Source organism: Cyprinodon variegatus, unplaced genomic scaffold (assembly GCF_000732505.1).
Source record: "Cyprinodon variegatus isolate N-32 unplaced genomic scaffold, C_variegatus-1.0 Scaffold56, whole genome shotgun sequence".
NCBI lineage: Eukaryota > Metazoa > Chordata > Actinopteri > Cyprinodontiformes > Cyprinodontidae > Cyprinodon > Cyprinodon variegatus.
In genome coordinates this window covers 573,214-597,877 of record NW_015150509.1, presented here as the reverse complement: position 1 = coordinate 597,877, position 24,664 = coordinate 573,214, and the positions used below count along the sequence as shown (strand labels likewise).

General features: G+C 37.1%; 1 protein-coding gene across 1 annotated transcript in view; it reads right to left on the bottom strand.

Annotated features, from left to right (window-relative positions):
- Positions 1-18,717: 18,717 nt before the first annotated feature.
- LOC107082584 (gamma-aminobutyric acid receptor subunit beta-4-like) overlaps positions 18,718-24,664 on the bottom strand; it is a 70,239-nt gene continuing 64,292 nt past the window's right edge. Inside the window, exons 6-10 of the mRNA XM_015371351.1 lie at positions 24,080-24,217; positions 23,293-23,445; positions 20,884-21,140; positions 20,134-20,223; positions 18,718-19,837 (exon numbers count right to left, since the gene is read on the bottom strand). Coding sequence (XP_015226837.1) covers positions 19,484-19,837; positions 20,134-20,223; positions 20,884-21,140; positions 23,293-23,445; positions 24,080-24,217 — 992 coding nt within the window. The 3' untranslated portion in view covers positions 18,718-19,483. The remainder of the gene's footprint in view (positions 19,838-20,133; positions 20,224-20,883; positions 21,141-23,292; positions 23,446-24,079; positions 24,218-24,664) is intronic.

The window sequence follows — 24,664 nt, the reverse complement described above, 5'->3', positions numbered from 1 at the left end:
ATTCTGACCCACATGTTGGAAAATCACCTGGAGATATAAAAACATTTCAAAAGTTTTTTTTTATAAACTGAAAATATTTAGTCCAGTTTCCTTTAGATGGTGCATAGGAATCACTGCTACAGAACGAGAGAGAACAGTGGCAGATGAGCTGAAATATTTTACAACTGAGAAGAACAAATGGAATTCAAAAAGGGCTTGTGTGGATCACTGGGATGGGGTCAGAGCCAGTGACCTTTAGTTTGTAGCTCGATCCGAATACCGTGCATCAGCAGTCACCATAATAAGTGCTATCCAAATAGTGATGGCCCTCAGGAAGGAGGTAGGATGAGGGAGCAGGATGCTTCCCAGCACTAAATCATTTACCACAGCGACCTCATGATGTTCCCAGCTTCTGCTAGGAGCTATAAGGACATTCACACACATTCATTTTCAAGACTTTATAGGCATAGCCTGCATGAAGTTGAGAAAAAATGCATTATTCCTTCACATGTTCTCTGTATGACAGATTCTAATGGTCACACCTTCATAAATTTAGGGCTTTTAAGTTGTTTGCTATATATGTGTAACTTGTACTTTTTTTTTTGCAAGTCCCTGTTTTAAAAAGCATCATCCATGTGTGTTTCTGTCATTCCATTCAGAAGGCTGAATTCAGTTTGTAGTTCCTTTCCTACCCAGGATCCTTAGGGTTTAACCAGTGAAAGCTGATGAACGAGGATCTAGGAAGTAGAGGTAGGTACAATTTGCCTCATTTGGAATCAGTCTGTGAGTAAGTGGTCAATCTTGGAGGTTGGATAGATATGGAGCAGCAGAGTGGTAATGAGCCAGTAAGGGATTTGATTCGTCTACAAAGCACAGTGGATCTGGCGCAGAATATACAAAAGCTTTTGATGTTGATAGTTTTAAGTGGGTGCTTGATCAAAAATGAGTAGAAGCAGGAGTATCATGAAGCAAACTTAAAATACAGGCACCAGAATGAATCACTGTCAGACGGGTTCGAATCATGTACAGTTTGAATAAAATTTTCATCCCATGGAAGGACATCCTGAATTTCCAATATAATCAGTCCCTGTTTTTTGTGTGTGAGTACTTGCAGTCTCAATCCCAAATCCTCGATGTCATAAGGCTCAGAAAGAAGGACCCAATATTCAAGGCAAGACAGAAAGTGGGAAAATTCAAAGGCATTTATTTATAGATATACCAGATGCCGTACTGTGGATCTTCAGCGGCTGCGGGGGGAGCCGCCCATCACTGTTACTCTGGTTTAGGGAGAAAAACAGGTAGTGACCATGATAATATGATGGAAGATGAATTCCATGTGAGTCACTTACCCGGTTTAACAGTTCAGTCCAACTCCATAGCGCGAGGTAGGATCTAACCAATGGACTGCCAACGAGATGCGGCGGAAGCCGCCCAGAGTGAAGCCAAGTGCAGAAGCCCCAGGGAACAGGCAGGAGTCCGAGCCAGGTCAGGGTAACAGTTCAGAACAGGAAGGTCTGAGATCCGGGAGTCCATAGCCCAGTCAGGGGTTACGATCAGAAGAGGAACAAACAGATCAAGGGTACAAGAGAGTTCAGGCAGATTGAGCATTCCAAGAGTCCAACGGAGAGTTCAGGCAGAACGTTCAGATGCTAACAGGGAAGCTCAGTAGTTGAGAGGCAGAACAAGGCATATCAGGAATAACTATGGTACTTTAAAACTAGCTCCCTTCACTGAGCCAAAACAGGAACTGGGCAAGATCAGCAGTGTTGGGACATGATCAGGAACACTAAGTGAAAACTAAACCCCTCTCTCACCACTGGCCTCGGAGAACTAGAACATCAAAATCAAAAACTCAGAAACAATGATCTGCATTGTCAGTGAACTAAACCTCAATAATCTGGCTCAGATAGCTGGGACTGTGCTGTGTATAAAGAAACAGGAGCAGGTGGATTAGATGAGTGGTAATTGAAAACCGGGCAGAGTTAGGTAGGTGAATGAGATGAGCAATTAGGCCAGCTATCAGAGCCATGATCATGACACTCTAAGCAAAATGTTCATATAAAGGCCTTTCGTTTCAAAACAATAAGGACGTCTTTAGGGTAGTCATCTAATCCTAGAAAAGAGTGATTTGCCATGAGTGTCTACATGAAAAATCATATCCTAACAAGCACCATTATGTGCTGCAAGGAAGTATAATTTAGGTTAATATTGGAGTAAACTGCTTTTAACAATTTTAGAGCTAAATCTCAGAGTATACTTAGCAAAGAGAAGAACTGTGAACTTTGTCCATGTTTATAGGTCTGTTATCCATATTTCCTCATAAACAACATTAGTAATTATCTTCTGTAACACATCAAAGCCATCTATGTCCAAGCAAAGGCCACACTGTGCTGTTACACTGTTGCCTATTAATTATTTTGGCAGTGGCTTCTCTACAGCTCATCCTCCTTCTCTTGTAAGTCATTCTGGGTCAGAGCCTTTAGAGAAAAAAATTAATATAATCTAATCTCCACCTGGCCTTTTTTCGTTTGCCTTGAAGAGTGAAGCCCAGGCACTGAAACATGCTACTTATCCCTGGGAAGTTCACTCCCTGGTGCTGCCAAAAGCTCAATAAAGGCATTTTCACCTTTTGTCGTTCTCGCTCCACCCAGCATACAGCCAGACACTGACAGAGGGATAGAGACGGTGAATCACACATGATTAATTGTCTGTAATTACCAGAAGCTGACAAAAGTGATTAAGGACGTGAAGAATGTTGATCAGGGGTGACTGGGAGGCTGAGGGAAGGAAGGATGGAGGCGGCAGGATCATGTAATAAAGAGGAGGGGAGTGCCTGTAGCTCATTATCAGGAAGACACCTGTATGTTGGGAAGGGAGACTACTTCGCTGCCTTCAGAGTCTAATCAGAGCAATGCGTCATGACAGCTCTTGTATTTGGGTACACCAACTCAAGGGGTGGAGGGGTTCTTAAAATGAATGTAACAGCATGACTCGTGACCAGTGAATGACAGTTCAGTAGCTTTTTCATTATGACCGACGTGAAAAAAATGATTCAGAAGAAAAATATGTTGCAAATCGATGCATGTGTTCGTTCAATGGCTGAGATCAAACGAGATTTAAAAAATAACTTGTACTAATTCTTAACATTTCTTGGAGTATGAATAAACTTTTTTTTATTTTTATTTTTTTTGAGTTGTGCAAAAAGTGTAAAATTTTTTAAGACTGAACCGTAAAAAAATAAAGACTGCATACCTGGTGCATATTTAATAGTCTATTTTTGACACAAATTGTCCAGTCAAATTTAATTAGATAATTCTAAACTCAAGGTAATCAGCTGAGGACTTGTGTTGGTAATGTTAATAAAACTGCACCCCAGAGGGCCACAAATGAATTCAATAATATGTATTTTTTTCTGTAAAAGATTGGGCAGTTGATAGCAAGTGCCATGTTAAACTAATAAGCACTTTTCATATTAAGATTTTTTTTATTTTATTTCATTTCTTTACCAGTTATTTCTTTTATGTAGAAACTTACTATTAGGGCAACAGAAGATTAGTGTTAAAAAACATTGGCGAGATTAGCCTTTTTTATATTTTACCAAATAAAATCAATATCTGCAAAATACCAGACTGTTAATAAGGATGTTAATAGCCCTCATTGGGTGCTGCGTTCTGAGCTGGCAAGTTTCTGTGGATGACAAATGTATTTTGTCTTGTAGGTCACATGGGTTCAAGCAATGTAAGAAGTCTGTGAGTTAATTATTAATTTTTGTTACACCTGGGACAATCAGGAGGCAGCAACGGGTGAGAACCAAATACTTTGAGAAGGTCAAAAGGATAACATGTTATTAAGAAATACAGAAGATTGTCTGTCTGAACTTTCCTACTACAATGCAGATCTTGAGATGCTTTCCTCGCCGATGCAGAGCCAGTGAACCAAGGAGTAGAACTGAGCTTTTTGTTTGATTGCTAAAGGTGATTATCATTGAACAGAATGATAAAAAAAAACAAACAAACACCAAAGCAGATGGCCGCTCACACTGAGCCTGGTTCTGCTGGAGGTTTCTTCCTGTTAAAAGGGAGTTTTTCCTCTCCATTGTCGCCACAAAACTTTAAATCAATTTGAGTTTATGATCTGGTGAACTGTAAACTGCTTTGAGATGACATCATGTGTTGTAAATTAGCGGTATATAAATAAACTGAATTGAATTGAATACAAGCCATTGTTTTAAGGAAAATGTTTTTTTGCCTTCACATTATGGGATATAAGAAACTGATGATCAGGTATTGTTTGTAAGAATCTTATGTGTGTACAACTTGCAAAGTTCCTTTATAAGCCAAATAAATCTTCTCTTTTCAACTGCTTTAAAATGACATTATCATTAAAGAAGGAATATAAATGGGCTGATGCTTCCTGTCTTTTTAAGAGACTGTCCTAAAAGATGTTGTCTTAATTCAAAGTAGAAGTATTTCTTACCAGACAAAAAGATTAAAACAAGTTAAACATTCTTGGGTTGTACTACTAACAGAGCTACCTGCTTAACATAATATTAGCAAGGAAAATATTTGGAAGATGTGATGTTTATTACATATTGCAGCACCTGGAGTATCATTGGTGAATGTAAATTACATATTTATATTTTCACTTTGAACAGTTTTCTGCATTTCCTTATCTGTTTTTAACTTCTTCCGTCATTTTTTTAATCAATGAAAGCCATTCATCAGTGTCTATCTTGGGAAGAATGCTCCACACCAACATGAACAACACTGTTAAATAAAGACCAAAACCTTGACACTTATTACTTTTTGAGACTCCTCTGATGAACACTCCTTCTTATTTCCCAATGATTCCGTTAGACAGAAACAAGAGATCCTGTCATATTTGTTGATTTTTCTATAACCCTAAATTATTTTCCCACGCAGAAATACAATTATTAACTAAAATGTTTTATCTGGTTAGTGTTGATGGGCTGCAAGATGTGGTAGTCCTTTATGCTTTTCCGCTTGCTGGAAAAACTGAGCTGCAATTCAAAAATAAGCCAGGAGATGGCATTCCAGGCTGTTAGATGTTATGAATTTCCTTGGTGTGTGTTTGTGAGTGTATGTGTGTGGGCAGCCATGTATTTCTTAAATGGCAGGGATGATTTTCCATAAATCATAGCACATCATAGGGGACCAAATAGTCTTGTGGGGACTAATGTAGGGCTTAGGTCAAAGAGGTTAATTGAGTATAGTTTGTGGTTAGGGTTAGGTTTGAACATGTAATGGTTAGGTTTAGGGAAAGGGTCACGGTAAGGCTGTAGAAATGGACTAGAAATGAATAGAAGTCATTTAAAAGTCCCCACAAGCATAGAGAAATGTGCTTTTGTTTGGGTGTGTGTGATTTATAGAGAGTTTAATGCTGCTGATAGCAATGCAGCCTTACCTGACACTCTTGATACAGCATCGCTTCTCCTCATCCTCCTCTCACATTTAACAAAAAAGAAATATATATATATATACCATAACTTCAAATACTGTCACATACTGTCTCTACAGATAAGCAAGAATAGTACTTATTATTAGGGTGACAATACAAAAACAAACCATATGCAAGAAGAAGAAATAGCACAAACACCAAAGTGTTAAACATCAGCTGACTTGCTCTGAAAAAAGGATCTCCTTTGCATTTCATTTTTTTTGTTTTTGCTGTAAAAGTCAAACCAAGTGTCACCGAACAATCATCTTACATTGGCATCAAATCCAAGCGTGACACAGTACTTCCATAAAAAATGACACAACTACAGAAACAAACTCAGAGAAGATGGGAAAATGCACTTAAGAAGCAACATTCCCTTTTAATTTTGTCATCTTTGAGTTTCAAAGTGCATAACTTTGAAAGGTGACCTATCACAAATTGGCAAAGGGACAGAAATAAAAAAAAAAGGACAGCAGAGGATGGGAGTGGATCTACATTAGGTTACAGCTTCATCGGCAGCCTGTCAGTGTTGCACTTAGGCTATAACTTTTGCAAAGTACAGACAGTAGAAAAAAGTGGAGTAATCAAACAGATGACCCAGACAGGCACAGAGAAACATTTTGCTTTTCCACCACACATCAGGTTTTAGTCACAACCTGTTTAATGAATTTCTCTGTGCTGGCAAAGAAAATAATTTAGGAAACAAAAAAACTCAAAAATCTTTCCATTCTTTGCAAAGACATGTCAAAGAATGCAAAGAAATCAAACAATTCAGGTTAGTAGGAGAAAGTTTTTCTTTTAACCTGATAATTACAATACAAAATTGTAAAGCAAAGCCTTTCATACAATAATGTTTTTAAATAATTATATGGGCTGTTAGGACTATTCTTATTAACTGGAAAAGCACAAACCTAAAATCAATCAGAAGTTGTGCATCTCTTTTTCAGGAAGGCGCCTTTCGTGTCTGCAGGCAGATAGGGAATAAAACAACCTCCCTTTATACCATTTTTAAAATGGACATGTTATTTTTTTCATTTAGAATACATACTAGATAAAATTTTCTTAAAGACCCTTTGGTAATTTATCAGTCTAAAGGTTTTAACTATGATTTGGCATTACAAATTGGTTAATGCTAATCTGACATGCTGTTTTTCACTTTTTTTCCCACTTAATTCTATGTCTATAATGTTTAAGCTCTACCTTTAACATTACCTTAACAGCCATTGCCTTACAGCAACATGACTTTGTTTTCCTATTCCCTTGGATTTTAAATGAGTTCAAATTAGTGGTTGAGTTGTGGCAATGCTACATAAAAGGCCGCTGAATATTTCATTGAACACATGCAGCAGATCTGATTTTAAAGCCCAAAGCAAAAACTTGGAACAACACCACTAGAAATTCAGTAACAGTTTCCAGGGGTAAATCCTAATTTACCTTATTCTAAATATTGAATTTAAATCAGAAGTGATTAAAATAAAGTTAGGTTCAAATTTTCTGGACAGTACGGAAATTAACCCTTCATTGATATCTATGTTAGATTGAATAAATACAGTTTATTTGCTGTTGAGAATGAGATCTTTCCTGTGTTCTTTTGCGGTGTTTTCCTTTTCTAACCTTATGTCATGATGATTCTACCTTACGACTACCATATTGAGTAACAAATGCCTAGTTTAGTTGTGAATCCTGTTCAGACTGGTCAGTGTCCATTTGTCTTGCAATCTTGGACAAAAACAGTTTACAAATTACTTTTTATTACCAAGACAATCCACTGTCTGTGTTTTAAAACCCGCTGAATTGGAAATAATTAACCTTTTTTCAACATTTAAGGCAGTTAGGATTATGTTGAACAACAAATCTCTTTAAATATTGTAAAGAGCCAATTTACCACATTCTAATGCCTGTCAGTTTTCATATTCTGGAAAAATTCAATCCTCACAATCTTTATGGTATAATTCTCAATATTGGTGAAACAACCATACTTTAGAGATCGGTCTGGTCGGTGTTCTCATGATTTCAACTTCCACACTGTTCTGTAATGATGAGCAATATGGCCAAACGCCACAGCTTTGATTACGTCAGACTAAAGCGAAAGCTTTTAAAACTCAAGATTTGTATCCCTTGTTGAATTGGCAAATTGTAATCTGTCTATATTGTTACTTTTGGAGAAATTGCTTCCTTCTATCTGAATGGCCTTTCAGTCTCATCAGTGCAGAGCATCTATCGGTGAATAAACACACTGTCCTACAAGCCTCAGCCAGCATATTCACCAAGCATTTAGCTTTTGTTCTAGGGTTGATTTGCACATCTTTTCAAAAAATAAGTTCATCACCAAAGTGCTTTACTCTACATTCAGTAAGCCATTCAAGCACATACTCACATACTGAAGGTGGCAAGCTGTAGTACACTGTAGGGTGTAGTACACATCTCAGTGAGAAAACATTGGCTACAGTTTGAGAAGATGGTTTACAAAAGATTAGTCAAAATTTCCCCTCAAATTCTATCACAGACTCCTTTTGGGGTGAGAAAATAAAACTTGTGTCTAATGCGACAAAAATAGCCAAATAGGAGTCTATTCAGTGATGAAATAAGACAAGGGTAAATATTGTGGATTGGGCATTGCCTCGCTTCTGTTAGTCGGTTCCAGGGCAGCTCTGGCTACTATGTAGCTTACCACCACCAGCAAGTAAAAGGCTGAATTTAATGTAAAGTGCTTTGGAGTCCTTGGACTTGATAAAGCACTGATTTTTACTTGGCATAGTAAGTGAACAGATTGTCATTCTCTCTTTCAATTTGCCAGATGATGATTTGCTCGATGATGCAGTTCAGGGCTGCAAGGGTGTTAACATAGGTTCTCTTGGGTTGCCTGATGTGATTGTGTATGCATGTAAAGGAAATGTTGCTTTTATCAGCAAATGAAGAGCTCCTTCCCCCTTGGATGACTCAAATGGAACAAGAACGAAAGCTGACAGGATGTGACAAGGGGCTATTGGTATAATCAAGTATTTTTAAGGAACCTTTTTCTATTCACTTATTAATCGATTAATTGAAAAAATTATCAACAGATTAATCGATTTTCAAAATAATCGTTAGTTGCAGCCCTAGCACCATCATAAGAGGACTTGTTGTTCGATATCAACAACAGGGACAGGGTTAGCAGTAATGGCTGCAAGCCAGATATTTGGAACATTTATATTTCTTTACATGGTATAGTTGCCATAAATTGGAATAAAGCTTGATATTCAAAAAGTAGGAATAAATAATCAAATATTTTGCCAGCTCTTTGGGGTGTTTTCAGGTGAGCTTAGCTTGATGGTGTTGCTTAGTTATAGGAACATTATTAATAAAAACTAGAAATCAGTTCCAGTAGTATTACAGTTACATAAAGTTTATATACATAAAGTTTAGTGAAGCTTTTTTTCCCCCCAGGATTTTGTGCCCTTTGACCTAACTAACCCCCCACCCCCACATGCAGCATCCCTCCCCACAAAGCATACCTTGAAAATCCATCCATGGCTGACCCATGTTAATGCACCCTTTAAATATTTTATATTTTTATATGGAGTGCTGACAATAGACCACAAAAATGCAGGAAACACTTTACTGAGCTACTTCGCCTGCTCTGAATTTGTCCTCTCAGCGTAGATTTGCACTTCAGTGAATAAGAAGCCTATGCATCTGAAAAAAATAAAATAAAATAAATCCCCTAATGTACAAAATCTACACCTCCTCTAAAATGTTAATAATTTCCCTCCAATAAACAGCTGTGTTGGGTATTTTTTAAAGAACTTAAGTGTACTTTTATGAGCTGGAAGAGGTTATACGTTAATCATCGCCTCATAAAGGGGAACTCTCTACATCATTTCATGTTGGACATATTTATAAACCTTCACTCCTCTTAAGGTGAGCTCAGTGCAATCGGCAGTTGAAGTAAACGCAGAGCTGGAAAAAAAAAAAGGTTAATTAAAAGATATCAATTAGGGAAGAAAAACCTGTGCATTAAATCTTCACATTTTCTGACGGAGGACAAGTCAGAAGAAGATCATTACACAGCACACAGTGACTAGTGGACGCCAAGCATGATGGAGATGGACATCAACAGCCACAGAAAACAGGCCAAGACAAACTATATGTGACAGCTATACAGTCAGACCAAAACTGAGCAAGTGAAAGTTGAAGGTCGTTTCTTTTCATGTGCCTAAGCAACATGAGAGAGAATGTGATCTATATGGTGACCTCAGGCTTGTGTTTCTGGCTGTGAGAAAAAAACATTGCTGGGATTAACAGCATTATTTTCAATAGTAATCTAACTACTTTTATTATTTTGGTAATGCCTTTACATAACTTAAAATGTAACACATTACTTTACAAGTTAGAATAATTTGAGCAGCTTTATAGGCCACTGTATGTTTTTCTTTGACTGTGTATATACAGTAACAATAAACAGGAAACAGAAGCTTACTTGGGAACATTTGATTGCATATCCGTGGAGGTGCAAATACTATCAGAACTTACAGTATATGATTAAGAGAAGATCTGCCTATGCACCTAATTTTTGTTGAAAAACCCTGAAATTGTTGTTTGATCTTTCTGCCAAGGAAAAATTTGGCTTATTTAAATTACAGAAGACCAAAGTAAAACGTTGATTACCATGATAAGCTTTGGTAAATACAAAAGTGCAGGTCTATATACAAAATATCAACAAAGTTTGTTTTTTTACCAGATGCAATGCTAGTCAACGTCTGCTGATCTCTTTACTGAAACTGTTGATAAGATATTAACTTTATGGAAAACTTGTAAGAATAAAAATCAGCTCATGTATTTCCTCATACAGCATTATGGAAGCGTGATTTATCATCTGAGAATAATCCTGATTTGTTTTTGATCTTGCCTCTGTGAGTTTTGATTGCTTGGACACCTCTATAGTACAGGAGGATTGCTTCCAGTTTCATGAAGTTCGATATTTTATAAGCAGCCTGGTTTTTTGACCTGACTGTGAAAAAGCATGCAGCTGACCGCCGGGGTAAAATAGAGGGTTCTGGTAAACTAAGTTTAGGGTGATATAATGTAGTGTGCAGTGGTGTTGGCATTCCTGTAAAGATATACAGTGAAAAGGTATTAACACAGAGTAACAACTAGTTCATTTCTTTTTCAGGTGCTATATTTTACTCAGATATAATAGCTGCAGTTCTTTAACAATGAGCTTAAAGTATTTTTGTTTACTTAAACACTTTCACAGACCCATGACAAGTGGGTATGTTTGTCCAGCCCTATTTGTCACAGTTAGAGCTGTGTTTTAGTGTTGCTCTAAACATAAATATTATACAAGTTGTTTTTTGAGTTAGTTTACTGACCTAATATAATAATATATATCAAGTTTAATTTAAGTGCTATATATATATGCTTTAGAAGAATGGTTTTGAAAAAAAAAGGCATTATCATGCCATTTTGAAAAATTAGTCTTTCCATATCCTGGGAACTATCATCTCACATGACCTAAAGTGGGAGCTGAACATCAACTCCCTCACCAAGAAAGCCCAGCAGATTATGTACTTCCTGTGGCAACTGAAAAAAATTCAACCTGCCAAGGACAATGATGGTGCATTTCTACTCCTCCGTCATTGAGTGCATCCTCACCTCTTCCATCACCATCTGGTACACTGGTGCCACCGCCAAGGACAAGGGCAGACCGCAGCATGTCATCGGGTCAGCACAGAAGGTGATTGGCTGCAATCTTCCATCTCTCCAGGATCTGTACACCCAGGACTCTGAGGTGTGCAGGGAAGATTGTGGCTGATCCCTCGCACCCCAGCCACAAACTATTTCAGTCACTTCTCTCTGGCAGGAGGCTGCAGTCCATCAGGACCAAAACCTCACTTCACAAGAACAGTTTCTTCCCATCTGCTACCAGCCTTATAAACAAGGCCCAGAGACCTCTGAGACACTGACACTGCCTCTCTCCTTCCCCCATTCAGGACCTAGAAGCTACACCAACATAGCATCTCCAGACCTCCTGCGTTACATTAATGCACAGTCTACTGTTTATATAGTATATGGCTATATAGTTTATATTGTATTTAGTATATTGTATGTTTTATATTGCATATAGCTACTGATTCTGTATTCTATATATCTATCTATATATCTATATATCGAATTCGTCTGCACCATCAACACCAAGTCAAATTCCTTTTAAGTGCAAAACTACTTGTAATTATTACCTTTTAAAAAAAGATTTTCTCTGAAGCATATTAAACAATTATGTCTCTTAACACTTATAAATGCATCATATTTAATATTTCTTTTCAGATTATTAATACTAATTCTTATCACTACAGTTTGGTTGTAGCCATAGTTTGAGTTAGAGGTTGTTGAAGTCACCCCTGGCATCTAAACATCTGCTAGCATTCATAGCCAAATGGGGAAAGATTGAAAACACGGTCCAAATGTGCAACCATTTTTAGTAGCATGTCCTGAATCAGAGGACAGAAAGTCCTGGCAAGAGTTCTAGTTGCATAAACAAAGAGATGAATAATCAAGTTGTTTGAAGAATGATAAATGCCCCAAACCTGCCCTTCTGTGCTAAAAAAAATATGTAATCTTTATATCTTAACAGTAAAAAAGTTCCTAATTGAAAGAAGAGGCCAATATTACACTTGTCTGCAGGTGTCACTTTGCATCTTTATTCATGAAATATGACATAATAGCGGGTATTTTGCAAAAAACATAAAATGTGTTATCACTAAATTTTGAGAAAAGACCAATTATTATTCCCAAATTCTTTGGGTTGGTGACTTGTTTTGTTTCTGTCAGTCTTTCTAATAACCAAGACACCAACTGACAGGTTAGTGCTCTGACATACAGTGAGGAAAATAAGTATTTGAAAACCCTGCTAGTTGCAAGTTCTCCCACTTTAGAAATTATGGAGGGGTCTGTAATAGTCAGCCGTAGGTGTATGTCCACTGTGAGAGACATAATCCAAAAATATATATTTTTAAACATTTTTTTTGTATTGTAAAGCCACAAATAAGTATTTGAAGACATGTATATCAGCTAGAATTCTCACCCTTAAAGACCTGTTAGTCTGCCTACAAAATGTCCACCTCCACTCAATTTATTATCCTAAATTAGATGTACCTGTTTGAGGTCGTTTGCTGCATAAAGACACCTGTCCATCCCATACAATCAGTAAGAATCCAACTCCTAACATGGCAGAGACCAAAGAGTTGTCCAAAGACACAAAAGACAAAATTGTACACCGCAACAAGGCTGGAAAGGGCTACGGGAAATTATTGAAAGGAAATTATTTTATTTATTGTTTGAAATCATGCATGGCATGGAAGGTTCCCCTGCTTAAACCAGCACATATCAAGGCCCATCTTAAGTTTGCTAATGACCATTTGGATGATCTAGTGGAGTCGTGGGAGAAAGTCATGTGGTCAGATGAGACCAAAGTAGAGCTTTTTGGTCATAATTTCACTAACTATGTTTGGGGGAAGAATAATGAAGAGTGCCATCCCAAGAGCACCATCCCTACTGTGAAGCATAGGACTGGTAGCATCATGCTTTGGGGTGTTTTTCTGCACATGGGACAGCATGACTGTGCTGTATTAAGGAGAGGATGACTGGGGCCATGTATTGTGAGGTTTTGGGGAACAACCTCCTTCCCTCACTTAGAGTATTGAAGATGGGTGGAAGCTGGGTCTTCCAATGTGACAATGACCCCAAGCACAAAGCTAGGATAACCAAGGAGTGGCTCTGTAAGGAGTATATCAAGGTTCTGGTGTGGCCTTGTCAGTCTCCAGACCTAAACTCAATAGATATTCTTTGGAGGGAGCTCACACTCTGTTTCTCAGGGACAGCCCAGAAACCTGATTATGTCTCAGATTATGTCACAGTGGACATACACCTATGATGGCAATTTCAGACCCCTCCATGATTTCTAAGTGGGAGACCTTGCAAAATAGCAGGTTGTTCAAATACTTATTTTCTTCACTGTACAACTGAGAACACCTATGTAAACACTTGATTTTAAAATCTCTTTCTGCAACAATATATGTAATTTAACCCTTTTTATTGCAATACATAAGCCCTTAATAAAAAAAAAATATAAAAATGAGGGAATATGAAAAGACAATAGCTTTCTTTATAGTATAAGCCTTTATTGTAAAAAGTTGGTTGTTTGAATGATAACCCTTTTTATACCACATACTTGAACACTTTGTATTTGTAAAAAACACATTTTGTTCAAACACCTAAAAAAGCTGATTGACACCATAACATTAAATTGCACTGACGAAAAAAATAAAATAAAAATAAATAAAAATACAACTTCATACTACACAAATGTTGGTTCCATGAGTACTGATACCCAAAATGAAATCAAACACTGTATTGAACAACTGAATTAAATAAGCGCCCAATGTGAACAAAACAATTACAGTACAAAAACAAAATGCATTTTTTTTTTCACTTCCAGTGCCATATCGTATATCAGATGAATTACATTTCCTTCTTATGAAACTAAAACAACAACAGTAAGAATAACAATTTATAACAAATGCTACAAATACAATTAATTAAAAATTAACACAGAAAGGAACAAAATCATTTAATTCTTACTGAAAAATAAACAAGGTGTTGATCTTGTGGGCTTCTTTCTTTTCATTGCCAAATAATTGCAACTGTTGAAAAAAAAAAATCTTTTTTTTTTACCTACTGGTTAAATATGAGACAGTCTTTCTGAAAGGGTCTTAAAAAGAGGGAGGTATAGTATATTGACGTGTGGGAAACTGGGAATCGGCACAGTGTCTTGCAATTCACCCTCATACAGTAACTGACAGCAGGCCGTAACCAGAGGCAACTTATCAAAGAGAGAATACAGGGAACACCCACTCAGTGTGCAATCACATGGCTTATATGTTAAGACGCTGTTGGAAAGCATCCTCTACATCCTTTGTAGTTGAAGGGCGTTTGATGAGATGCTTAAGCAGAATCTGATAAAACTGTAGCATGCACTTGGTGCATCTGGTTTAAACTGATTTACAGTAAATTCATTTTTGTTGAAGTACACAACTGTGATTCATAAAAAAAAAAAAAAATATCAAAAAATCACAAAATGTGCGCTCCACTGTGACATTTGTCCTCCAGCTTTATGAATAGTTTGTTTCACAAGATTTATAGAGCTGGCTGTAAAACAAGTGCAATTTGAGCATGTAAACACTGGATATTTCTTTTTTTTTTTTTTGTCCTGGCTGTGGAGATGAACTGGATGGTGTAGAGTAAAAATATACGAAAATAAACCTTTTTTTTTTAAACTCGGGTCATGCAAACCAAAACCTACAAGGTGTGAACAAAATAATGAATCCACCGGTGACAATTTGCCTGACAGAAAAGAGCACAAATTATATGAAATGTTTAGTTCGACTTTCTATATTTAAATGTCTGCATTTTTTAGAACTAAGGGAAATGTGATTTATTTCTCCAGGCTACAGTTTGCTAATCATGATCTAAATAAGCTCAAGTTTGCTACAGTCCAGCACAGACTTGCTAGCTATGCTCGATGCTAGCTATAGTTGTTTGCTACAGTATAGCACAGACTCCAAGCAGCTGTGCCTGGGCAATTAGAAAAGTGCCTTGCTCAAGGGCACTCCTGACTTTATTGTTGAGGAACAGGAAAAAAAAACATCCCACTCGCCCTCTTAAGGCAACCCTGCTCCTCTGACTATTGTAAGATAGCTAGCTGTTTATGTTTTCTGATAAAACTCTTAGACAACTGAGTGCTTTGTGAGTGGCTGAGGTAAGTAGACTGTGCTGAATCTCCTAAAAAATACATCAGGTAACAAACAGATAAATGTACAAAGCCTAAACAACAGAACATCACTTTTAAACTCGCTAGGAATTAACGACCGCTTCAGTTAGCATTAGCGTTAACCTCATGAAGCTAGACACTCCATCACCGCGAGAACTTTGTCCCAATTTCGTCATTATTTTGTTCACACCATGTGTTCCTTTCTGTTGTTTTTTTTTCTCTGTTTTTTATTCTTTTTTTGTTAAGGTTTCGTTTGCAGAAGTGTGCCAATGCTAGAAAAGCTGTCCATGCCATTAGCAGTGAGGCTAGCTGGTATTAAGAACTGCCATGTTTTTGTTCATGCATTAAGAACTATTAAGTGAAAGATATATTTACAGTACAATTCACATGTAATTACACATATACACTAGAGGCAAGAAAATTCACATTGAAATCAGTTCAACACTTTTTACCCTCCTTTTTACTTATTGAACTCAAGTGTTCGAAGGAAGAAAAAAAAAATCCTCTCCAAATAAGCAAATATATGAAAGAAAAAGTTTCAGAACAGAATGTCCTCACAGCATTTGGGATGAAGGTGCTAATTTCATGTCCAGAAAGCTGGTAATACATGTAGTGGTTGAAATGAACAGTGATGCGATAGTGATTTATTTTACCCCTCATGTGTTTAGTGTACTAAATGAAAAGTACAATACCTGAAAAGGCATTCATTTCTGGGAATAACACCAACCTGAATAAAGGTTTGATACTTGAGTTGGTTTACATTAGAAAAAAGATATACTGTAAGTGCATCTCATTGAGACCACGGAGCAGGCAGGTAAACACAGTAATATCTGCCTGGTTTGCAGTGGAACAAATAATATTCTCTGGCCTTATATTCTAAATCTAAAATCTTCATAAAGATCTATCATATTTTTATTAGAACAGGGTTACTCTGATTTTTGCAAAACAAAACCAAACAAATAGTATACATTTGACACCTATTTTTTCCACTGGTGTAAAACAAAAAAATGTGGCCATCTAAAACAGCCCTAACTCAAAATTGTTACCCACATCTAACAATTTATAAAGTGTACCGATTTCGACATAATCTATACTTTGGAAACACAGTCACGTTTCACTCATTAATCTGATTGCAACAAATAACTGGCTAAAAGAGAGCCACATCTATTAATGATGCCATTTGAGCATCTCCCATAAGAAAACTTCTGTAAGCCAGAAGTTATAATTGCAGCATACGTATCACAGGGATGTCTATAATGAGTTAAAGGGGAACAGCAACGCTGAAGTGAGTTTACAGGTGTCGGGGAGTACTACTGCATATGTGTAAGAGGCTGAGTAAAGTTTTTATGCCCCAAGTACTCTCAGAAGATTGAGTTTCACTGTGGGGAAAGGGGGTAAAGAAAAAATATATTTAAAGGCGAGGGAAATGAAGGTTAAAAGTGGATCTATTTTGTCACAGCTTTAAAGCCTCTGTAAGAAGTTTATGATTGGGATATGAAACCGTTATGTTGAATCAGTAAAGTGCTTGGACATCTGGCACTGGGCAAAGGTTCGTTTTATTTCAGCATTACTTTTGAATCCAACTTTGATTTCCCTACTTCATCATTAACGAGTGTTACCTGCCAATTGCTTGGAGAAGGTATGATAATAAATTTGAATCAATTTCCTAATTACATGAAAATAGATCCTTTGAGTTCAAGTACATGGATGTTAGAACAATTAAAGATGGTGCTTAAAATGTGACAATGCTTCATGAAATTCTTTTAAAAGGAGATACTCAAATCAAAACCCACACCTCTGGCCACAGCACTGCACAAACGTCATTAAGACACACTGGTTTGTGATCAGTATTCCTTTTAGAAGAAATCCTGTGCATACCGTGTTTTAAAGGAGAATGCATGTATCTGATAAATTGATATCTCTGCTTCTCCATCTGCAGCTTTTCCATCTTTATCTTGTTCTCCCAGGATGTAATTCTTCATACTCTTCATATAGTCTATACCTGGAGGAAGATTTCTAAGCCACTGTTATTTGGTCGACATGATGTTTTTTGTTCTGTTTTTGCTTTTGGACTTAATTATGGTTGGCATAAGGAATAAAAAAATCTCTGCCTCTGTTGTTCTCCATTCAAATGTAATAAAGAATCTTATACAGTGACGTCGGATTGAGCACACAGTAGTATCCATCAGAAATTCTTCTTTGGCTCAGCACCAGTTCACCCCTTCACAAATGTATGCCTCTATTTAGTACCTGTAAACAAGATATTAGAAACCCTTTAATTTAATCAATGGGTACGTTTTATCGGTTATCATTTCACTGTAGCTTTATTTTCTTATTCCCCTGCCAAAAAAAGCCAGTTTCACTCAATTTTTTTCTGACTGAAGGTAAAATTAATATATTATTATAATATAATTATAATGACCCAGCCAGAATCTGAAAGAGAGTCTTGAGAGGGGGCTGAATACTACAATGATGGTAAGGAAGCCTTTAATTCTCAAAGACTTTCAGCTCCAAGCTATATTTAAATAAAAAAATAAAAGACAGGAGTATTGTTGGTCAGCAATTGTAAGAACTGCTCAAACGTCAATATTTTTTTTTTAATCAATTATGTAAAAAGCCGTTTTTTGTGTACTGAGCATCCAAAAATTACAGTTAGGAAATGGTGAAGGGGTTAAATGACTGACACTTTCCTCCCCATAAAAAAAGGTAAGTATAACCAAATACTATGTACCGGTACCTCTATTCACTTTCTCAGAATTTCATTAAATTCATGGCTATTTCTCAGACTGATTTCCCTAGAGGTCCCTCCTAATCCTCATGGAGTTTTGTGTAACTGTTGAATAAGGCTACTATGACAAACCCTCTTCTCTCTACGCCTCTTTCCCGGAGTGCCCAGTACTATCTCAATTCAAAATCTTCCTTCCTTCAGACACTGTGACTTAAACACCAAAAATGCAGCGTAAACAAAGGAATACAATATACCGAATGATGGCTGTTGAAAGAAACATGGGTGGATCTTTGTGAATATACATCTTATATCTTTACAGAGGAAATACTTTAAACGAGTAACAAAAGCAACCCCTCCCCCTTGTTTCTGTGTAGCAAACACAAAGCATGGTCCGACGTCAATGAACTCCTGCATCTAAGCAGAATGTGATTCAACACTTAGGAGGAAAGAAAAAAAGCACAAGTTTATGTTCATGAGAAAGCTGAGTATTTGAAATGTACAGAATACTTTTCCCATATTTTTTTAACAAAATCAGCGATGCATACTTTTGACTCTTTTACCTCATAATGCCCTAGCACTAGAACATGTTCTGACACTCTTAGAAATCACAGTTTGTTTTTTTTAAAGACAAATCATATCTACAATAAGCAGTGGTTGCTTTTAACTAGAATGAAAAGGAATCCCCATCTTTTTCCCCTTCCCAAAACCCCACTCCCACCCACATCCCACCTAGGGTATGTTTTTAAAAAAGAGGAAAAACAGGAACACAAGTTTAAGGTTAAACTGTTGGTGTAAATGCAGCGGTTTAATAACCTATCAATATGCCAACCAAATGGAGACCATTTAGCTGCACCTGATGTCTGATAAGGTGAACAATATTCACTCTAAAAAAAAGCCAAGGAACACCACATAATCCAAACAAGGTCGCTGTACATTGTAGAATTGTAGGTTTCCGTACGTCATTCTGTTGGGTAATGGCAGAAGGTGAGCGGGGATCAAAGGTGGTGCCAAAGACCTCACTGAGCCAACGCCGGGACAGACAAGCCACTGCTGATTTCTCAAGCTGTTGAAGAGGATTTCTGAGTACGATAAGTATCAATAAAAAGTCAATGGAACTCTGAGACATCTTTTCTCTATCAAGAGTGTTCACTTTTTCTTTTTAATCTTTTTTTTTTTTGCTTTTCTTTTTTTTTTTTTAGCAAAAATATCATGCAGTCTTTTGTTCCGAAAACCCCTTTGATGGGGAACATGTTTGTTTCAGGAGGAAAAAGAAACTCAAGGCGTTGAAATTCTTCTCGCACAAGTATTCTTAAACATTCAAGTCATCCTAGTAATACTCTGTACAGCAGAAAGGTCCTTCAGATTTCACATGTGTATATATAAATATAATATATGGAAATATGCATATACATATGTTCAACTTGTATATGTGTATACATATTTTGGAACTGTATCAAAGCCAATTTAATGTGCTCTCAAAATATGGCCCATGATTCCTAGTGGGATGCACATCAATTCACATAGTACAACCAGTAGATTAGGTTGAAAAATCCAAAGGTAATAGGGAAAATGACCCGGGACCACTTGTCAATGGTGCTAACATCTGACAGGTTTGGGATTTTCAACTTGAGCTTTGAGGAGCGTCGTCGTAGCCGACAGTTGGCCCTGCTCCGCATGGCGCTTCGGTCCAGTGAGTGGGGGCTGTAGCCATCCCGTGGAGTCATGGGTTTCCTAAACTGGACCCCGGAGCTGTCAAAGGACATGACGGAATTCCGAGAGTCACCGATGCTGCTACCCACGTCAGAAGGCATCACCTCGTTGTTCATGTCCAGTGTTGTGAGGAGGATGTTTCCATAAGCATCCACCTGCAAAGAAAGGAAATACGCACAAAGTAAGAGGAAGGAAAAAACATCCAGCAGCACCCATAAAAAATCCCCTACAACTTCTAACATGACATTCTAACCCCCCCTCCCAAATGCTCAAGCTTAAGCAAAATGCAGGGATGATATGGAATGCAATTTCTTGCATGCAAAATAAATAATTAGCTTCTTTACACATACAAACATTAGCATTTTTAACAAGTAAAACATTGACATTTAATCTGAAAAGTACTCATTATAACACCCATAACTGATAGGATTACTACAGTAAATACATGTACCCCAACTTTTCTTTGTTCCTCGAGATACAGATTTCTTCGTTGTGTAAATGACCTGAAGGTGTTGGTTTGAAACGGCACGGAAATGGAGTCCTTGCAATGTGAAAGAAAAGTGAAACAAAAAAACTCCATTAAAACGACTAAAACACAGACAGAAAATCACAGTTCTCAGGAATTGCACAATGTGTAGGACAGTGGCAGTTAACAGGAAAAACTTTCTGAGAAGGTACAGCATTAAAAGCTTCACACAAAGATTCAGAGAGGGGGCTTCATTCATTCTCACCCATTTAGCAACCGGCTAGGGAAAAACGCCCTAGTTACCATCACTATATTTCTGTATGTTTTCATGCCTTCTTTGATTTTGCTGGAAAAATTCTTTAAATACAAGGTAGTGGAGTGAGAGTGAATAAAGCCTACAGCATCAACATAGACTACAATCTAAATAAGAAATGAGAATGTTTACACCACCGTTGAGTTAGATGAATAGGTATCTCAATGAGAAAGTCTTTGCTCAATATAAAGCAGTCAGTGCTTTAGGGAGAAGCCATGGATGATGGTGGTTGAATGCATATTAGGCTGTGGTGACATCAGTATGCATGTGGTGGATTACTTGGGGAGATTTGTACAAGTGGTTTTACGAAAATTGACTATGGTCAGAAATCTTATATGTAGAAAAGACTTGTTTTCTGCAGAGAAGTAAGACAAAAAAACAAAAAAAATGAGAGAGCGAAGCAGCAGAAGGAAGATGCAAACCTGTTCCCTCAGGCGCTTCTCTTCGTATCTTGTGCGCTCGTTGTTGACTTTGCCCAATCTCTCATTGATTTTCTTCTGTTGTGCAGGGCCCCGGCCAAAGAACACATAATTTACAAAGGCATATTCAAGCAGGGCCAGGAACACGAACACAAAACAGCCCATGAGGTAGACGTCGATGGCTTTCACGTAAGGAATCTTTGGGAGGGTCTCCCTAAGGTGAGTGTTAATTGTGGTCATGGTAAGCACCGTTGTCACACCTTGGGACAAACAAACAAAAATAAATCTCTGTTAGACGCAGAGTTCATGGCCTTGGTAGTCTTTGTTTGTTTATTTCACATATTTGTTTGGCTTTTTATCTCTTCTCTGAAATATTTTCCTTTAAGCTATAAATGGCTTATTAATACAGGTTTTAACAGTTTAGTCTGAAAGCTTATTTCATTTACATTTTCCCAAAGGTAATTATCAAAATGTTAGATACAAACCACAAAACACTTTACCAAGAGAGCACAGGGCTAAAATACAAAATACAAAAAAAATTATACTGATAATTATAGGCAAATTCAGTAACACTGTAGAAAGAAATTTTGTTTGAATCACCTTTTTGGTGTGTTTCTCAAATATGATGCACTTGACAATGTAAATAGAAGGAATGTACGGTAACAGGAAATATGTATCCCCTCCTGTATAAATCTGACCTTTAGGATGGTATGATTTTCGTTTGAGGACATAAGGCTTGAGTTTATTAGGGTTAACAATTGACCAAGCACGGCCCTATAGGTTAAATTCAGAGTTTTACCATTAATTATGAAATAAACAGCCCACTGAAGCCAATTTATTAAAACAGGAGTAATGTAATATTTTCTATTTGTTTTAGTTTAGAATGCGGAAGCAGAGTTTGACCATCTTAGGGTGATCGTGGGCTTTTTCAAGGACTTGTTTTATTTAAGACATGTGAAAAGTGTGTTACTGTATTTTAGATCAATGGGAACATCATGTAGAAATATCTGAGATTTATGGTTAAATATGAATTTTCTTTATTTCAAAATATTCTCAAGAGCCAAGGACAATAGCAAAATCTGTTAAGGGTGGTTTGATTCTGTGTTCCAAAGTTTGATTTTTTGCTTCATCAGTGGTGCCATGCCATTAGTGGGAAATTATTGGACACTTGGAAAGTTCAAAGAGTAAAGCTAAATGGAGTTTTCGTTAAACTCTTTTAAATTATTTTCCAGTGACCAGAGAGTTTGGAAAACTGCTTGAAGGAGAAGTACAGTGAATGCCTTAAATTGTAAAAACTATTATATTCAAAGGGTTTTTTGGACTGAACTTTATCACCAATACAAATGTACAAATTCAAGGGATGCAGACACTTAATCCAGGGACTATATCCCTGACTTAGACACAAAGGAAACTTTAGAATTGTGTTGTCTTTTAACACCACAGAAAAGTTGGTCATTTTCTGCTACATTGACTGCAGCATCATGAACTGTTTCTCTCCCTCTTCATGACCTCTGACATGATACAAAATGTCTTCCGCAACATCCCTATCACCTATCTAGACAAGTAATGCTTAGGTTTGTTTACATAGATCATTTTATAAATAGTATTTTATTAGTCTGTGTAGGATATAGATTTTACATAGGCCTAATTTCGAGCATAATAGCGATCTCTACAATTACTACTTTTTCAGCTCTACCTGTCGTAGCTCAAAGATGTCTGCCTCCATAAATACAAGACCCAGATTTATTAGGGCAATTATATAAATAGCAACTTCTACGGCAACGCAAACATAAAATATATTGCATTACAGTAAATCCCTGGAATTAGAAGTAGTATTTGTTCTATTAGAGATACAATGCCAACATCAGCAGTAAAACAAGAATAGCAGAACATGTGGGAGACTATCAAGCTATTGCTTTTGACAAATTACAGTTTCCAATATTAAAACTGGTATCTGGAGATGGCATTATTAGTAAAAAAATTATTTATTTGGACAATTAGACATAGACTCACTTCTAGTAGGAGTGGAAGTATCACTTGGTTAAGTTTCTTTTAGGGTTATTAATCAGCCCACACAATGTAAAATATTAGGGTGGATTACAGTGTGGATTTCCCTGCTGTTCCATTTTTCTTTTTTTTTTTTTTAAAACAAAAGCCAATTTGTGGCAACATCAAACAGAGGCAAGGAAAATTCAAAATGAGAAACACAGCGAAATGAAATTAAAGAGAGTTGCTTGTAACCTGCAGCTACATGTTCACAGCGTTTACTTGCTTATTTTGCGCCCATAAATGTAGATGTGTGTAGTAACATTTGCACGTGTGACAGCTGTGTTTTGTTTGTTTCTGTGATAATGAGTGGATTCTTATGGGGGCAGTAAGAAGTTTAATAATGTAGCAGAGACTGTGTCTTACCGAGGGCCACACGAGCTGCAGAGGCATCATAATTGATCCAGAAGGAGACCCAGGAGAGGATGGTGATCAAGATGGAGGGCATATATGTCTGCAAGATGAAATAGCCAATGTTCCTCTTAATCCGGAAACTCAATGAAAGCCTCGGATATGAACCTGGTGGAATAGAATAGAGTGATATCTTAGAAAAATCAAAGGAAAAGAAGAAAAACAATCAGAAAGAAAGAAAGAAAGAAAAAGAAAGAAACAAAGAAAGAAAGAAAAAGAAGAAATGTCAACACAAGTCAAGACTTCCAAAGTCTGCACTTTGACAACGCACAGGGTAGTCATTTCTCCATTTGTTCAGATGGAGCAGTTAATTTCCCCAAAGCGATAGATTCCTTTCCAGGGACAAGTTCGATTCCAATTAAACATGGCAGAAAGTCGCAAACACGGCACATTTTTCTGCAAGCCCCTATCTCAGCAGGCAGCTCCAGCATCCCTCTGAGAATTGTCACAGCGAGCTGCTTCTGCTTTTCTTTTGCACTTTCTCTGTCCTATAAACATTACCAAATGAGCATTTAAAAATTGGACGACTGCTGCCCATGCCATTACTTCAGAGTAATATGGCATATATACACAGTAAATGAATCTGGGGAAATTTTGCACCAAGATTCTTGCTCTTGTGTCAATTAAAAGTACAGTCTTAAGTTTGAGCTAAAAACATTACATTCTCAACCTTATATATATATTTTTTTCCATTGATGGTTATGTTTTCATTTTAGGATATTCAGACATTAAATGACGTTACCTGTAGTAAACCTGACCTCCCTCGACACCAAGCGGATGTCCACAATGGAGAACTGAGGTAACTCCAACTTGTCGACCCCGGTCACAGCGTTGTCGTCTCCTTGCCAAAAAAATACGATGTCATCTGTTGTATATCCATCTGTGTTAGAGTGCAAACAAAACAAAAGAGAAAGAAGAAGGGGGAATTACTTTATGATGAAGGCTTTATCTGTTCCTTGAGTATGGAAATTACATCAGAACATTGAATCTTTTATCGGTAAAGCTTGGTGGTTTTCACATAGCTGGCTGTTTAAAACACTATAGGCTGATTAAAGAATAGTTATGGTAAATACTCTATGTTGAAGATAGAGATTGCAATCTGACAGGCTTCCATGGTGTGGCCGGTTTTTTAGCCCTGTGGGATGAGAAATGTTTATTTAGAGCTAAAATCAGCATTTCACTTAAATTGGCCTTATACAGTATGTCTTGAATCGTTGCTGCCAGCTTTTATACTAATTTTGTACCTGTAACATTACCGAAATTATGCTGTATGCAAATGATTTCTTCCTTCTGACCTTATCCAAAGAGGACCCTAAGAAAGGCTTGG